The sequence below is a fragment of the Etheostoma cragini genome, chromosome 13 (assembly GCF_013103735.1).
Source record: "Etheostoma cragini isolate CJK2018 chromosome 13, CSU_Ecrag_1.0, whole genome shotgun sequence".
Lineage (NCBI taxonomy): Eukaryota > Metazoa > Chordata > Actinopteri > Perciformes > Percidae > Etheostoma > Etheostoma cragini.
Window position 1 is genome coordinate 10,138,431 of NC_048419.1, and position 13,718 is coordinate 10,152,148.

Genomic DNA, 13,718 nt, shown 5'->3' on the forward strand with positions numbered 1-13,718 from the left:
TACTCATCTTTCATTCCACCACACACAGAGATGGCAAAAGTACTCACGTCACATGCTCAAGTAGAAGTACAGATAATTTTGTTAAAAAATACTCTGGTAAAAGTAGAAGTACCGATTTAACGTCTTTACTCAAGTAAAAGTAACAAAGTAGAGGCTTGGAAATTTACGTAAAGTATAAAAGTAAAAGTTGCCTTGTGAAGCTACCTGGACCAGACAGATGTTACTAGAGAGGACGCTGAGAAACTACTGTGGACATGGAAAAAGACTGTTTATTCTTAATTCTTAATTCTTTATATGCCATTGTCTACATGTTAAATGGATGTCTGCCCATAAGCTTAAAACATATGGCTTATTGGGACTCCTGGATAATAAGATTCTGACCGAGTAGCAAGATATGAATTCAGTTGTTATTTTGTGAGAAGTCTGTGTATGTTCACATACAATTAAATTAAATTTGGTATTGATAACGCAAAACTAACTAACTCCAGTGAAATTATATGGACATTTGTGAAGACTAGATTAGGACTGGATTTAAAGCTGGCTCTGGTTTTCCACTTCGGCCCAGGTGTGTCTGTTAAAACACACCTTAACTTCTCTCTGTTGATGAGTTATTACAATCAAGCATCAAACATGGGGGGGGGGGGGGGGGGGGGGGGGGGGGGGGGGGGGGGGGGGGTAACTCTGGAAATAAATAACATTGTGAAGGCTACGATACAAAATGCATAGGAACCATAAATGCTAGTAAATAATAACAATAAACCCACTATTAATTACATTATCTTAATGAGCAAGGACGTTCAACAATCGCCATTGTATTGAATCAACAGCCAGGTGTAACCTAGCTAACAGGTGTAACCTACGTAACAGGTGTAACCTACGTAACAGGTGTAACCTACGTAACAGGTGTAACCTAGCTAACAGGTGTAACCTACGTAACAGGTGTAACCTAGCTAACAGGTGTAACCTACGTAACAGGTGTAACCTAGCTAACAGGTGTAACCTAGCTAACAGGTGTAACCTAGCTAACAGGAGAAAAACACAAACAAGCCACTCCGTGTGGTGTGCGCTATTCTCCGCTGTTCACAATCACGCCTGAAAGACGACCTTTTGTACCAAACTAAGGTAACAAGCCAATTTTGTAAAATGTAAGGAGTAGAAAGTACCGATATTCGTGTTAAAATGTAAGGAGTAAAAGTAAAAAGTTGCCAAAAAAATAAATAGTAAAGTAAAAACATCTGAAAAATCTACTTGAGTACAGTGCAGAAATATTTGTACTTAGTTACTTCCCATCTTTGACCATACATTTATCTTGCTACGTGCATGCTAAATAAACTAACACATTTAAAAACTTGATGTCCTTTTAATGCACAAACCAAATATACAAGCATGGGTGACATATTTGCTGCATCCACCTTTAATCATTGTTTGAATTCAAACTTTACAAACACATTAACAATGATGCAATCACTCAAAACAAAGAAAAGTACAATCAAATCCCACTATATTAAAATTAAAATAAGGCAAAGTATCAACATAACAAAAGCAACATAATAGTGATAATAAAAACAATAATAATACTTGTTGTAAGTTCCTAAATGTGTTGTTAACTTGTACGTGTATGTGGAGGAATCTTTTCTTCTATGGCTGCTGGCTTTAGTTAGACAGAAACAGGAACTCAGCTGTGGAAAGAAAATGATTACACAAAATCAGACGATGTGAATTTTCTTTCTTTTTTTAAATTTTTTTTATTCAATGTAATGCAAATGCTTTAACATTGCCGCCCTACCTTCGGTAAGTGTTTAACCATTTAATGTAGTTTTCATTGTTTTTTAACATACAAAACTTTGTAAAATTATTAAATTAAGCATTCAAATCAAGTTGGTGTATATATTCTTTGGTAGAAATTTGCTTACCACAGGTATCCTTCCTTAAACTCTGTAAATTTGTGCCGGACCATAAATGCCGCAAGAGCATCTGCTACCTAGCAACAGATTACAGAGGACAAACAGAATCTGGATCAAACAGGGACAGCTGAACTGAAACTGACCTGAGAGGGGAATGAGAAATCAACAAGCGCCATCCAGTAATAAATAACATAGGACATGTTTAGGCAAACACTCCTTACTTTTTCAGGCGCGTCCTCATGGACAGCATGACCACACTGAGGGAGGACCTGCATCTGAAACTTCCCTGTGTACAAACAGGGAGATTATGAATATTTTGAGGTATGTCTATTTTACTCTATAGCACAACAATCAAATGTGGGTTGAGAAAATGCATAAAATCTCAATTTTTGCTCCTTACCTTGCATCTGCCCAATAGTAAGGTCTTTGTCAAGCCTGTCCACTCCTGTACAATGGATGAAGTCAGGGGTGAAATTGTGCAGTCACTCGCAAAATAGCTTGGCATAAAAATCATTTGAATTCATCCAAACTGAAAGTGTATCAAAACTGCCTACTCAGACACTTTCTATGTATTTGGAGTACCAAATAATGATGTGCCTTCGCTGTGAGAGATCTTACCGGCGAGCAGTAGCAGTTTTGGCACAGGGCAAGAGAGAAAGAGGACAGACAGGCCTCTGAACCAGCCATCCCAGTATTTTTCTGTCTTTGACAGGTCCACTCGCCAGGTAAAGATGCTTTCCTTTTTTATCTGTTTGGGAAAAAAGAACTTGTTTTTAGGTATGTATCATCTTACACACACACACCCACACCCACCCCCACACAAATATTACAAAAGATAGACAAATAGTAAGAGAGACAGAACCTCCTGGTCATCCTCCTTCATCCTTTTCTTATTGGATTCTTCCTCCACTTCTTCATCTTCTTCCTCTTCTATTACACCTTCAATGCTATTAGACACACCTGGACTGCTGCTGGATTCTTCACATCTGTGAAAGTCAGAACAGAACGAATGAACATACAGTTCACATAAAACTTGCCAAACTACGCAGGACCGAGATGAGGAACAGGAACAGACGTACTTTTTCACCTGGCCTCCCATTGACACTCGTGCTGACTCAACGTTTCGGATCTGGCCGCTCTTCACACTGTAGGCAAAGCAAAAGAAAAGTTGTGCCCAAAATTGATACCAGTTAGATGCCATGTAAACTTGAAAATCCAAACTCTAAGAATGGGGGCCATTAAAACTGGACAATCAAAAGCGGAATGTTTTCCAAAACATGGCAAATGCTTTCAGCAAGACTCCTATGGGCTTTAGTAAATAATAGTTATGACTGTTTGGGAACTATAACCAAATTGCAGAAGAGTCTAATTTGGTCCAATCATATTTCCAGGATGTAGCTATAACTGTTTTATGTTTACCTCCACTCAATGGCATTCTCCAGAGATTTAAATGTCTTTGGCCGACTTCTGAGGAAATTCTGCATACTGTTCAAAGCATCCATTGCTGTACCTGAATGCAATCAACAACATTATTTGCCATTAGTACACCCAGTAATACTAGAATATGGTAATTTGATTTCATTATGAACATTCATCATACAACTTCATTGCTAATTTAAAATAGTAGTAAAATCAACCTTCCATTTGATCAACTGTGCGTCTTATATTGAAAAATATCTATAATCGATATATAATACCCAGGCCGAACAAGCACTTACCTTCTACAACGTCAATGACACAGAGGCCAAGCAGGGATGGTATATGATTGGCGGCGGCTGTGTGAACTGCAACGGCCCCACCCATGCTGTGTCCAATAACCATGATCGGAGGCGGGTTTTCCCCGTAAAGCACCTCCACCACTTTGCCAATATCCCTTTTAAAAGGAAATTCAAAGAAAAACTGTAAACCTTGTTACATTTCTAGCACGTGTCAGTGTTTCTTAGTATTTAGTAAGAAACCTGAAGACAGAGCGTATGTGCTGTAAAAATTATTCTTTTTTTATGCTAAAGCTCAATCATTAATCCAAATGTAAACAACTACTAGAACCCACTACACGAATCACTTCCCCCCTTTTGGTTTCAACTGTGAAAGCAAGACCTGGTAAAGATGCACCTAACATTCCTTTTAAATGAGAAGCTATACAAATCTGACTGAGACTCAACTCCTTTAGCTTTTGACTGTCCTCCAAGCCTGCAGGATCATGGCTGCCCTCTCTGGCTTCCCATAGTTTTCAGTGATTCAAGGCTAAGCGGTTTCAAGAGAGTGCTAACACAATCTGTGTTAACTGCGCACACAGCAACTTACTTGGCCATTGTGTCCGCAGAGAGATCATCAGGATTTTTCACTTTGGTGTCGCCTGCAGGTGATAAGAGAAGCAAATTATGTACCCTATTTGTTCAACCGGGACACATGAATATGCAGAGAATGAGTTGCAAAATTATGTAAGGAAAGCGTTGGCTTCTAATCACAGGTGGGCCGTGATATGATCGAGCTAATTTAGAACAGCAATGTCACAGGACTTAAGTTATTAATATTTTTGCAAAGCATTATGCAAAGGGTGATAATACTACCTAACCAAACCGACAAATCCCCATCAAAATCTGAATTTTCTAAACTGTATATGAAATAGGTTTAGTCCTGTGACTAATTAGGTTTACCATGAGCGCGCAGGTCCATAGCCACCACCCTGCAGTGGATCCTGCTGCATATGACGGCCTGCAAAAACACATGAAACTTTTGAATCAAACAGTATACAGCAAACATGCTGAAAGAAAAGAACAACTTCATGAATATGCCACATTATGTTGGTGTGTATTTTAGACATACGATTTACAGAGCCTCTGTCAAAGTTATTATGCTCACAGTGAACACAGCCCAGGAGAGTGCAGAATGACCTCCTCCATGGAGCAGAAACAGCACAGGACCATTGGCACCACTGCAGTAAAGTCTGAAAATGTTCAAGGTAGTCAAGGAAACGCATACCAAAGCTGCGATACAGTTACAAAGTAAATAGATACTGCTCAAAATAGAATTAAAATAAATTGTATAAACTGCATATCTTCTATTCTAAAGGTAAAATTAGACAGCACACCGGTATAAAGAAGTTGGATTTAAATGCTCTGGGTCATTGCCCCACAAAAAATTTCAATAATTCATGCTTATTTTTCTTCTTTTGACAAACACAAGCAACAGTCAAGGATATATCTTTGCCATTTTCATTTTCCACCTCAACATCTTCCACGGTTTCGAAGTACTGACTCCAGAGCAGGGGGGAGAAATCTCTCTTCCGTCCAGGTCTGAATCAAAAAATAAAACACAAGCAAAATGTAAACTAATCTCACATTGCACCAGGATTGTTAAAAAAAACATCTTTGAATGTGTTTCCAAGAAAAGGGAGGCTTTTATAAATTGTTAAATTCATTAAAATATCATTCAGCAAGAGCAAACCAGTGTTCACAGCTTAATACGGTGTCATTCCTCCTCAAATCATTAGGTCTTTAACTCAAACTTAATGCATGCAGCGGAGTATTTCTGATGCTCTGGCTGCTGGCCATGTAACAGATTGCAAAACTGAGGACTTTAAGGGTAATATTTTAGGGTTTGTATGTTGGTGTCATTTCAATGTTTCGCATACACCCAAGATATATTGTATACCAACTGATTTAAACCCCATACATACACATCACCGTAAACGTATATAATATATAGGTGCATGTATACCAAAGCAACAACTTGTTCATCCAACTATTGTAACATGGTGATGTGACCAAGCAGTAACAAGCCAGAACGATCCCTGGCCTTCCCAAACTGTGCTAATGAAAACTGAATGTGGCCCAAACCCTGCACTTGTCCCCCATACAATCTAACATATGTTTGGAGACTATACCCAAGATTATGAGAAATTACTATGTGTCTCCTATGCTCACTGACGTATAACTTCAAATAACAATTTTGGTTAAGATCAGCAGATACTGCCAGAATGAACGGAGTTTAACCTTATTATATATAATGCGTAGGTTGTTTCCAAAGATATGAGCTAAATCGCTTGATCGCAGCTCTAGTAGTAGCAACAGCTAACGATAGCTTAACGAACTAGCTAACGCGAGAGTTCTGTTGTCCTGTCCTTTAACAATCTGTAAAGATACGAGTCCAATGTAACAGAGAGCAACTGTGATGTGATGTGATGGTGGATAATATAAAAATGTAACGTTAGACAGCCAGCAGAGTTGAAAGCATTTCATTAAGATACAAACGTTAGCTAGCTAACTCACCCCATTTTCATTTTGGAGCCGCCTGACTGGAAACCGCCCGCCATCGGAGGTCTGGAGGGTAACAGGTTTAAATGCAACTGTTTCTCCATGTTGTCGAAAGCAAGGGCTGTCTCTGTCAAGAACTGTTTATTAAACAGTGTTAAATGCGACCTTCCCTCTGTTTCGCAGACTAGGATTTCCTACGACACCTGCACGACGCTAGCCTGGCATTGGATACATTCAGCTACGTTTCTCTGACAAGCTTCTTCTCCTCCTCCTTTGCTGCTGCTGTTGGGTGCAGGTCTTCTTCTTCGATTTTCTTTCTTTGTAGCACAACGTGGAGCTTTTCAAGCATTACTGCCATCTGCTGACTACGAAAGCGCCCACAACACATCCGTCGTTTATAACCTTTTATTGTTTGCCCACAAGTTTGCAGATTGGGGACAGCTTGTTCATAGTAACAATTTATAATTTTTCATTGGTCGTCATTTCATATAAAAAAACGGAAAGGTGCTTTTCTGGACTGTATGCCTACTTCCACTAACTTTCTTAGCAGAGAAATGATAATATTTCAAGAAATAAAAACTCACATCCAAAATACATTTTGACATTCATCCAGCTGGAGTTGATGAGTCAATTTCCCACATGCAATGACTACACTTAAGCTAAAACTCGTTTTGGGATCACGTTACAGGTACATTCTCTGGTTTACACTATTCTTAAACACAAGGTGGCACCAGTGAGACAATTTAGTAAAAGTGACACTCTATCTGTGTTTAAATGTATTTCCCACTTGAAATTCAGTTTATTCGTCACGGTTAGTCCTACACAGTCTGTGAAAACATTTGTACATTGTCTTCTGTGGCTCTGAAGGAGCTTTGTCAGCTTATGACCCATTTGATTAGACTTGTTTTTGTTCATTCTTTTATAGTGTGTTTTGTGTTTTAGCTTGATGCCTGCATTCTATGTCTGTTCTGTGTGACTATGTGACATCTGCTCTTTAAAGGTACTATTGAATAATCTTATAATTATCATATTGTCAAGTCTTAAATAATAACTCTGGTGACGTCATAGTGAAGTCGTCAGGGTTATCTCTCAGCTTGCATTTGGAGACTGCAGGTGAATGCTATAACAGAAGACCTGGGTTATAAACTAGAGGTTAGAGTTAGAGTTTGAAAGATGTCTAATGAAACACACTATTGAGTAGCATAATGGGAATTGTAGTTTCTTTAAATGCATTTTGTATGTACATACATATATTTGTATGTACATATGTACGTACATACATACACAGTAAATATATGTATATACATATATATATATATATGAATATATATACTTTACACAGACACACACACACACACACACACAGACATATATGAACCCTTGGAAGAAGGTGTCAGTAAGTTGTAAAAGCAAATATAGCCTAAGTACAGTGCAGAACAGTGTGTTTGCTGCTAGTGACCTCTTATTATATAATAATAGTAGTATGAATAATAATAGTTGGAAAAAAATTAGCAGGCGTCATGGTATGGTTATGATTATTGGGAACTGCAGTTTATTGAACGCTAAAGTTGCAGCTTCAGTCTTGTAAATTGTGTCACTATTATTCTAAAGGAGACATTTGAGAAACGTGTTAATGCGGTTAAAAAAAGAGTATGTTGGAACAGCTGACAGCCTACAGTTGCACAGACTAGATAATTTGACTGTGAGAGACACAAGATAAAACAAGATAAACATTGTGATTCGACCTAGTTGGTCACATACACTTTTACCTTACACTTTGGGACAAAGGAGGCCTTCAGTGATTATTTGGAGGACTCAGGTGATACTTATCTTATTTAGTCAAGACTAACACAAACATGAAGTATGCAGGGCAAAGGTCACAGTGTGCAGATGCTTTGTCTGTTTCTTCAAATGAAGGCTGAAATATAAGCTTTTTTTATTTCCACAGGACAGCCGAAGACATGAAAGGGGAATGACATGCAGCAAAGGGACGGCAGGTCGTAGTCAAACCTGCAGCCGCTGCACATACATATGCGCCTGCTCTACCAACTGAGCTAACCCAACCACTGAAGTAAAAGTGTTTAGACCAACAGTGGCAGCCAAAGCTAAGTATGAACAAACAGCAAACAGAAACTGAGTTGTTTCTCAGTGAAACATCTCTTTAAGTGATCATGAAATACTGCATGTTAAAAAAGAAAATCCAAAATCTTTTGATGAGGTTAACGTAAGACCTTAAAATCTTTAAGGCGAGACAAATTGGTCAACTTTGGTACATAGCTAAAGTTTAAGAAAAACAATCTTAGTAAGATTAAAAGCAACAGTTGAAATCAATGAAATTCATCGACAGTGAAGCTGGTTCACTATCCTTTCCTTCATCCCTTACTATAAAATGCACATTTTTGTGTGCCCCACTAACCTTTCCAGTGACGCAGTGACTGACTTTATTTATAGCGTATTGGCCTTTATTTATAGTGTAATGGAGACTAACTGTTTTGAAGTTCATGGGATTCAAAGTGCAGGAGGACAGAGCGGTGACGATGGCCTGCCTGCTCAGTTTCCTTTTCAGGGGCTGTCTGTGAGGTAACTGTGAACTGGTTGAAGCTGGACCAGCAAGCTGTTTACGGGTCTCACTGTGCTCAAAGGTTATTCACATAGCGTTCTTGTGAACCTGTCTACGCATGGGTTAAGCCTATTCTGAACCATTCTTGCTTGTAATAATTAAAATTATTGAATGATGAACCAATTGAAAAAGTAAATACAATAAATACGAAAAAGCACAAAAGTGCACACCCCCATAGATGCATAAAAAAAACACCTCATGCTAATAGAGCCATAATCCTAACCGGCAGCTCACATGAGGTCCTCGGTCAACACATGCTACTTATGGCCACTTAAGCTGGAAATACTTTAAATTGTGGAAGTGAAGATCAATTACAGAAGCCAGACTTTTTATCAGCATTACTTACAAGAACAACTTCATGGGTGTTGGGAACATGAAATAAACAGTGATGTTTATACCTTATTGAAGTACTCAGACACAGTGTTAAGAAAAACGGATAAAGCAGCACTAAATGGAGAAAATGCCTGTAAGCATGTCACAATGTAAAGAACTAGAAGTGCAGTTTGGGGAATAGAACAACATGTTCTCACATGAAGCAGCAGGTGAAACATTAGATATGAGAAGACAGTTTTGCATCGTCAACCTCATGACGTCAAGCCAAGTTTGCTGCTGCCCTGTCCTGGAGCTGCTATGGAAAGTCACATGCGTAGAGGCATGCAGACACCCATTACTGACAGAGTGTCTCTCTTACACTTTCCATTCAACATCCAGTCCTCTCTTTGGGTGCTGCTGGGTTTGCCTGTACAGATGCTTTCTGTATGGCTAGAATGATTACAGATGCCATGTGCATTCAGCCACCCGCTCTTGTTCACCATATGGATTGGCTAAGAAGCATGGCGGTTCCTTTGCCTAGAACATTTTGTAACTTTCTTGGTTATAAAGGAAAAATAAGGAAAAAACAACAATTAGTGTTGCGTTTTGTTGCATGGCACTAACACTGAGAAAAGGATGTGGAGCCATTGTTATCCAACACAGAGGTATTGTCCGCCATTAAAATGCCCCATTAAAACATTCAGAGAATCCAGACAGGCCTCTCTGTCTGATTGGCCACATATCAACCAATAGAAACATGAGGTATGTTCCTTGATGTCCGTGTAGTAATATTAGCTGGTATCTCCACATGTTGTGTGAATTGTTATGTAAACTCCAAGCTCTTGGTTTTATTACTTTAAACTACTCATGTCCGATGGTTTTACTTTGAAATTAGTTGTGATACAACAATAACACATTCTCATTGTTCATATAGAATATGAATAATGAACTCATAGAGTGTGAGTCATTGCCAGACAACCATAATAACACCGTAAGGAGCCGATCAACAAGTGCTCAAATATCTTGCTGTGTCTCACAGACTGGTAAACATGAGATATACGTAACAGGTGGGTACAACTTGTCAGGCTGGCCCTCAGTCATGTGCAAAAGTGTCTATAAATTCAACCGCTTCTTATTCAACAGAAAGCACACAGCACAAGACGAGGGCACTGAGGGGACAAACTACCTAAAGGATTGTCTCTCCACTGTTCTGGATTATAACTGTCCTGGGAAACTATTCAGGTAATCATGCACCTTTTTCACGAGTTTAGACTGTTGCTTGGTATTTACATGGTAGATTAAAAATCAAAGCAATCAAAAATATCATTACTGCATTTTAGATCTTGACATTGATTTTAATATTATTATTTAAATTCTTGAATTATTGAAAATGCTGTAGGTCTGAACTTAGATGAATGCTTGTTTTTGCAGTGAGTGGTGTTATGCTGGCTGATTTACAGTACATCAAACGGAGTTTATGGCCCGAGGCATTTCCACAACAGAACCTCTTTCAAAGACTAGTGTACTTCTCAAGGAAACTTGAAGCTTTTCTTTACCCTCATTTACAGGTACACACAACGTTTAGCGTGGCACAGACTCAGAATTACAAGTACAATCAGGTTTTACCACAGTTACTGTACTGTACAATGAGAACAAATAGAAGTGATTAAATGTGAGAAAATGAGAACAGTTATATTCTGTGTGTGTGTCTGTCTTTAGCTAAGTGATGACTTTCTTTAGTGTGTGTGGTTTGATATACACAGAAGTCCTAGGAAACAGCATTCAGAGCAGATTTTTCCATTTGTGTCATAGGTGTAACAAATGCTTGGCATGAAACCCAAAGACGTGGTGCCCTCTGCGGCAGTTAAGTTCTTTGGAGCAGGCACTGCGGCTTGTATTGCTGACCTCATCACCTTTCCATTGGATACCGCCAAAGTCAGATTACAGGTTAGAAGCAGGAGGCTTGACACACATTACCTACAGATTTTATTCCAAATATGTCTTAATCGGCTGCTATCAATCCTTGCTTATCATTCTATTACCCAGATTCAGGGGGAGTCTCAGAAAGTTGAAGGGGCTAGTACAATGAAGTATCGGGGAGTGTTTGGCACCATCACCACCATGTGCCGTACAGAAGGGCCCAGAAGTCTTTACAATGGACTGGTGGCGGGACTGCAGAGACAAATGAGCTTCGCCTCTATCCGAATTGGCCTTTACGACTCCATGAAGCAATTCTACACTCGAGGCACTGAGAGTGAGTTGCATAAACTGAGTCTCATTGTGTCATATAAACAAGGTGGTTTTTCTCCCACTGCTTCATTGTGACTGACACACTCATGCTGCACAGGCGCCGGGATCGTTACTCGGCTTATGGCGGGCTGTACCACAGGAGCCTTGGCTGTGGCTTTAGCCCAACCAACAGATGTGGTTAAGGTGCGTTTCCAAGCTCAAGTACGACTAGCTGATGGTGGGAGAAGATACAACAGCACCCTGAACGCCTACAAAACGATTGCCCGAGATGAAGGAGTAAGGGGCCTTTGGAAAGGTGCTTGTCAAATACTTGTTAATATATATATATATATATATATATATATATACATATGCAGTATATACATGAAGATGCATTATATCTATTTCTTGTCATGAAAAGCCCCTCCACTGGTTTTGAAGTAACTGTCTCTCCTTTGCTCTCAGGTTGTTTGCCCAACATCACCCGTAATGCCATTGTAAACTGTGCGGAGCTGGTGACCTACGACCTGATTAAAGAACTCATCCTGAAGTATGGCCTAATGACAGGTGAGCTGGTGAAGCAAACACATGACTGCTTGCTGCACAAACTGCAGAAATTATTCCAATTTCTTCCACATATAGGATGTGGCTCAGCTTCTGTTCTCCTACAGACAACCTGCCGTGCCACTTCACTGCCGCATTTGGTGCAGGCTTCTGCACAACAGTTGTGGCTTCTCCTGTGGATGTCGTCAAAACACGGTTCATGAATTCAGCAGATGGGCAGTACAGGAGCGCTATCAACTGTGCTCTCACCATGGTGAGAAAGGAAGGACCCAAAGCCTTCTACAAAGGGTAAAGACATACTTCCATATCAGTGAACATCACTATAACCTGTTTAAGATGTTGGGTGCATTTCTTCACTTTTCTTCTGTCTGTCTCCTTTAGGTTCATGCCTTCTTTCCTGCGACTGGGGTCATGGAACATTGTGATGTTTGTGACTTATGAACAAATTAAAAGAGGTATGACCCAGTCACAACAGTATTGGGAGTTGCCGCTTTGACCTCAGCTTGTCAGACTGTTTCTTCGCGGCCCAACCTTTACCACGAGGCAGTGGTAAAGGTTGGTTATGAAAAAGATGCTATAAAGACCCATGGTAGGAAGCTGTAGCTTTTCAACCTTCCGAAAAGAACACAGACTCTAAGGGCATTGTTGCACTACAGAATGATTAAAGGATGTACGTATAGAGAAAAAGCACTAAAAAATGCCTTTTTAGCTGTAAAAGACAGATGTGAAAGTATTATTCCAGAAGATTACTGTATGTTTGTACATCTTATCCAGATATATACTAAAAACCTTGATCAGCGGACTGTTACATAGCTTTGAGATTGATTTCCGTGTTTACAAGAATGAACTGTGAGATATTATGAATAATGGTACTGCGTCATTTCATTTTTTAATCTTAGGAAGGTTTTCCATTAGGGTATTGGACAGATTGAGTCTGGCTACACAGACCTGAACAGTGACCATTTCTATGTTCCTTATGTTGCTTTCAGTGTCAGTATGGTTTACAATGTTACCATTTCTTATGAATGTGTTCAGGGGCTTATAGGTGAATCAATTTGCTGCTCATTGTAAATAGCATGATTTATTGCTGGTCAATAAGTTCTGAATATGTTGTGCAAAGTGTCAGATAATGTCGAAATTAATAAATTAAGTGTCATTTTTTGTCCTTTGTCTATTGTTGAATTGCACATAAACAATAAAACAAATTGCTATCAATTGATCTAATAAAACATTTGATTTATATTTTGCAAGGAATAGTTTTTCTGAAACTTTTCCAAACTTTTTTTGGGAAAGACAGTGGAAAGCGAACATGGCTTCAAATCTTGTAGGCCCATTTGTCACGCAAATACAAATTACTAAATTAATTAATAAACTTAAATGACTTTTGTTTTTAGACTTAGACATACTTTATTGTCATTCAACTGCACATTCCCTGTATACAGTTGAACTAATACAATGCGGCATTGCTTTACAGAGCCCTGTTAACAACACTGTGCAGGTTGCCAATGCAATACTCTCTTACTGAATTTTTTTTTTTTTAATACTTTTTTAATGAAAACACAAAACTGCGTACTTAAGGTGTTTTGACTACTGTACATACTTTTTAAGAGTACTTTTTTAACAATTAGTCATGCACAAGCAATGGATCACGTTTAAAAAAAAAAGTAACTGTGGCAAGAAGGTTAACGCTCTGAACATGCGGAACTAATCTGGTGGGTGAGGTTTATGTGTTCTTGTGTTTTCAGCATGACTCAGCATTTATTCTCTCTGTGCTCTCTGTACTATAATAATAATGTGATGTACAGACCTTCAAACAGAAAAACTGAGTAACCT

At 38.9% G+C, this 13,718-nt stretch overlaps 2 protein-coding genes across 3 annotated transcripts; one reads left to right on the forward strand and one right to left on the reverse strand.

Annotated features, from left to right (window-relative positions):
- Positions 1-1,340: 1,340 nt before the first annotated feature.
- Positions 1,341-6,467, reverse strand: ppme1 (protein phosphatase methylesterase 1). Of its 2 annotated transcripts, none has more exons than XM_034890525.1 (14): positions 6,176-6,467; positions 5,107-5,200; positions 4,767-4,859; positions 4,562-4,619; positions 4,209-4,260; positions 3,623-3,777; positions 3,324-3,414; positions 2,984-3,049; positions 2,767-2,890; positions 2,523-2,652; positions 2,305-2,349; positions 2,126-2,190; positions 1,914-1,981; positions 1,341-1,679 (listed from the first exon to the last, which is right to left on the reverse strand). In XM_034890525.1, the coding sequence occupies exons 1-14, from the start codon at positions 6,262-6,264 to the stop codon at positions 1,676-1,678; spliced, it is 1,134 nt and encodes a 377-aa protein (XP_034746416.1). In that variant the 5' UTR covers positions 6,265-6,467; the 3' UTR covers positions 1,341-1,675. The 2 variants fall into 2 exon arrangements, with proteins under 2 accessions (XP_034746416.1, XP_034746415.1); XM_034890524.1 differs by having other exon boundaries at positions 1,341-1,676; positions 1,910-1,981.
- Positions 6,468-10,100: 3,633 nt separating this feature from the next.
- LOC117955781 (mitochondrial uncoupling protein 2-like) lies at positions 10,101-13,047 on the forward strand. The gene is made up of 9 exons (XM_034890483.1): positions 10,101-10,334; positions 10,524-10,660; positions 10,905-11,039; positions 11,139-11,346; positions 11,440-11,637; positions 11,787-11,888; positions 11,993-12,173; positions 12,267-12,401; positions 12,478-13,047. The coding sequence occupies exons 3-8, from the start codon at positions 10,914-10,916 to the stop codon at positions 12,379-12,381; spliced, it is 930 nt and encodes a 309-aa protein (XP_034746374.1). The 5' UTR covers positions 10,101-10,334; positions 10,524-10,660; positions 10,905-10,913; the 3' UTR covers positions 12,382-12,401; positions 12,478-13,047.
- Positions 13,048-13,718: the final 671 nt, after the last annotated feature.

What these genes read in the sequence shown, in the direction of transcription:
- ppme1 (XM_034890525.1), bottom strand. Translation starts at nt 6,264, where the DNA reads ATGGAGAAACAGTTGCATTTAAACCTGTTACCCTCCAGACCTCCGATG. An exon ending in TATGGACCTGCGCGCTCATG is followed by an intron (nt 4,261 to 4,561) that starts GTAAACCTAATT and finishes TATCACCTGCAG; the next exon opens with GCGACACCAAAGTGAAAAAT. An exon ending in TGAAGGAGGATGACCAGGAG is followed by an intron (nt 2,653 to 2,766) that starts GTTCTGTCTCTC and finishes TTTCCCAAACAG; the next exon opens with ATAAAAAAGGAAAGCATCTT.
- LOC117955781 (XM_034890483.1), top strand. Translation starts at nt 10,914, where the DNA reads ATGCTTGGCATGAAACCCAAAGACGTGGTGCCCTCTGCGGCAGTTAAG. An exon ending in CTACACTCGAGGCACTGAGA is followed by an intron (nt 11,347 to 11,439) that starts GTGAGTTGCATA and finishes CATGCTGCACAG; the next exon opens with GCGCCGGGATCGTTACTCGG. An exon ending in AGTAAGGGGCCTTTGGAAAG is followed by an intron (nt 11,638 to 11,786) that starts GTGCTTGTCAAA and finishes CTTTGCTCTCAG; the next exon opens with GTTGTTTGCCCAACATCACC.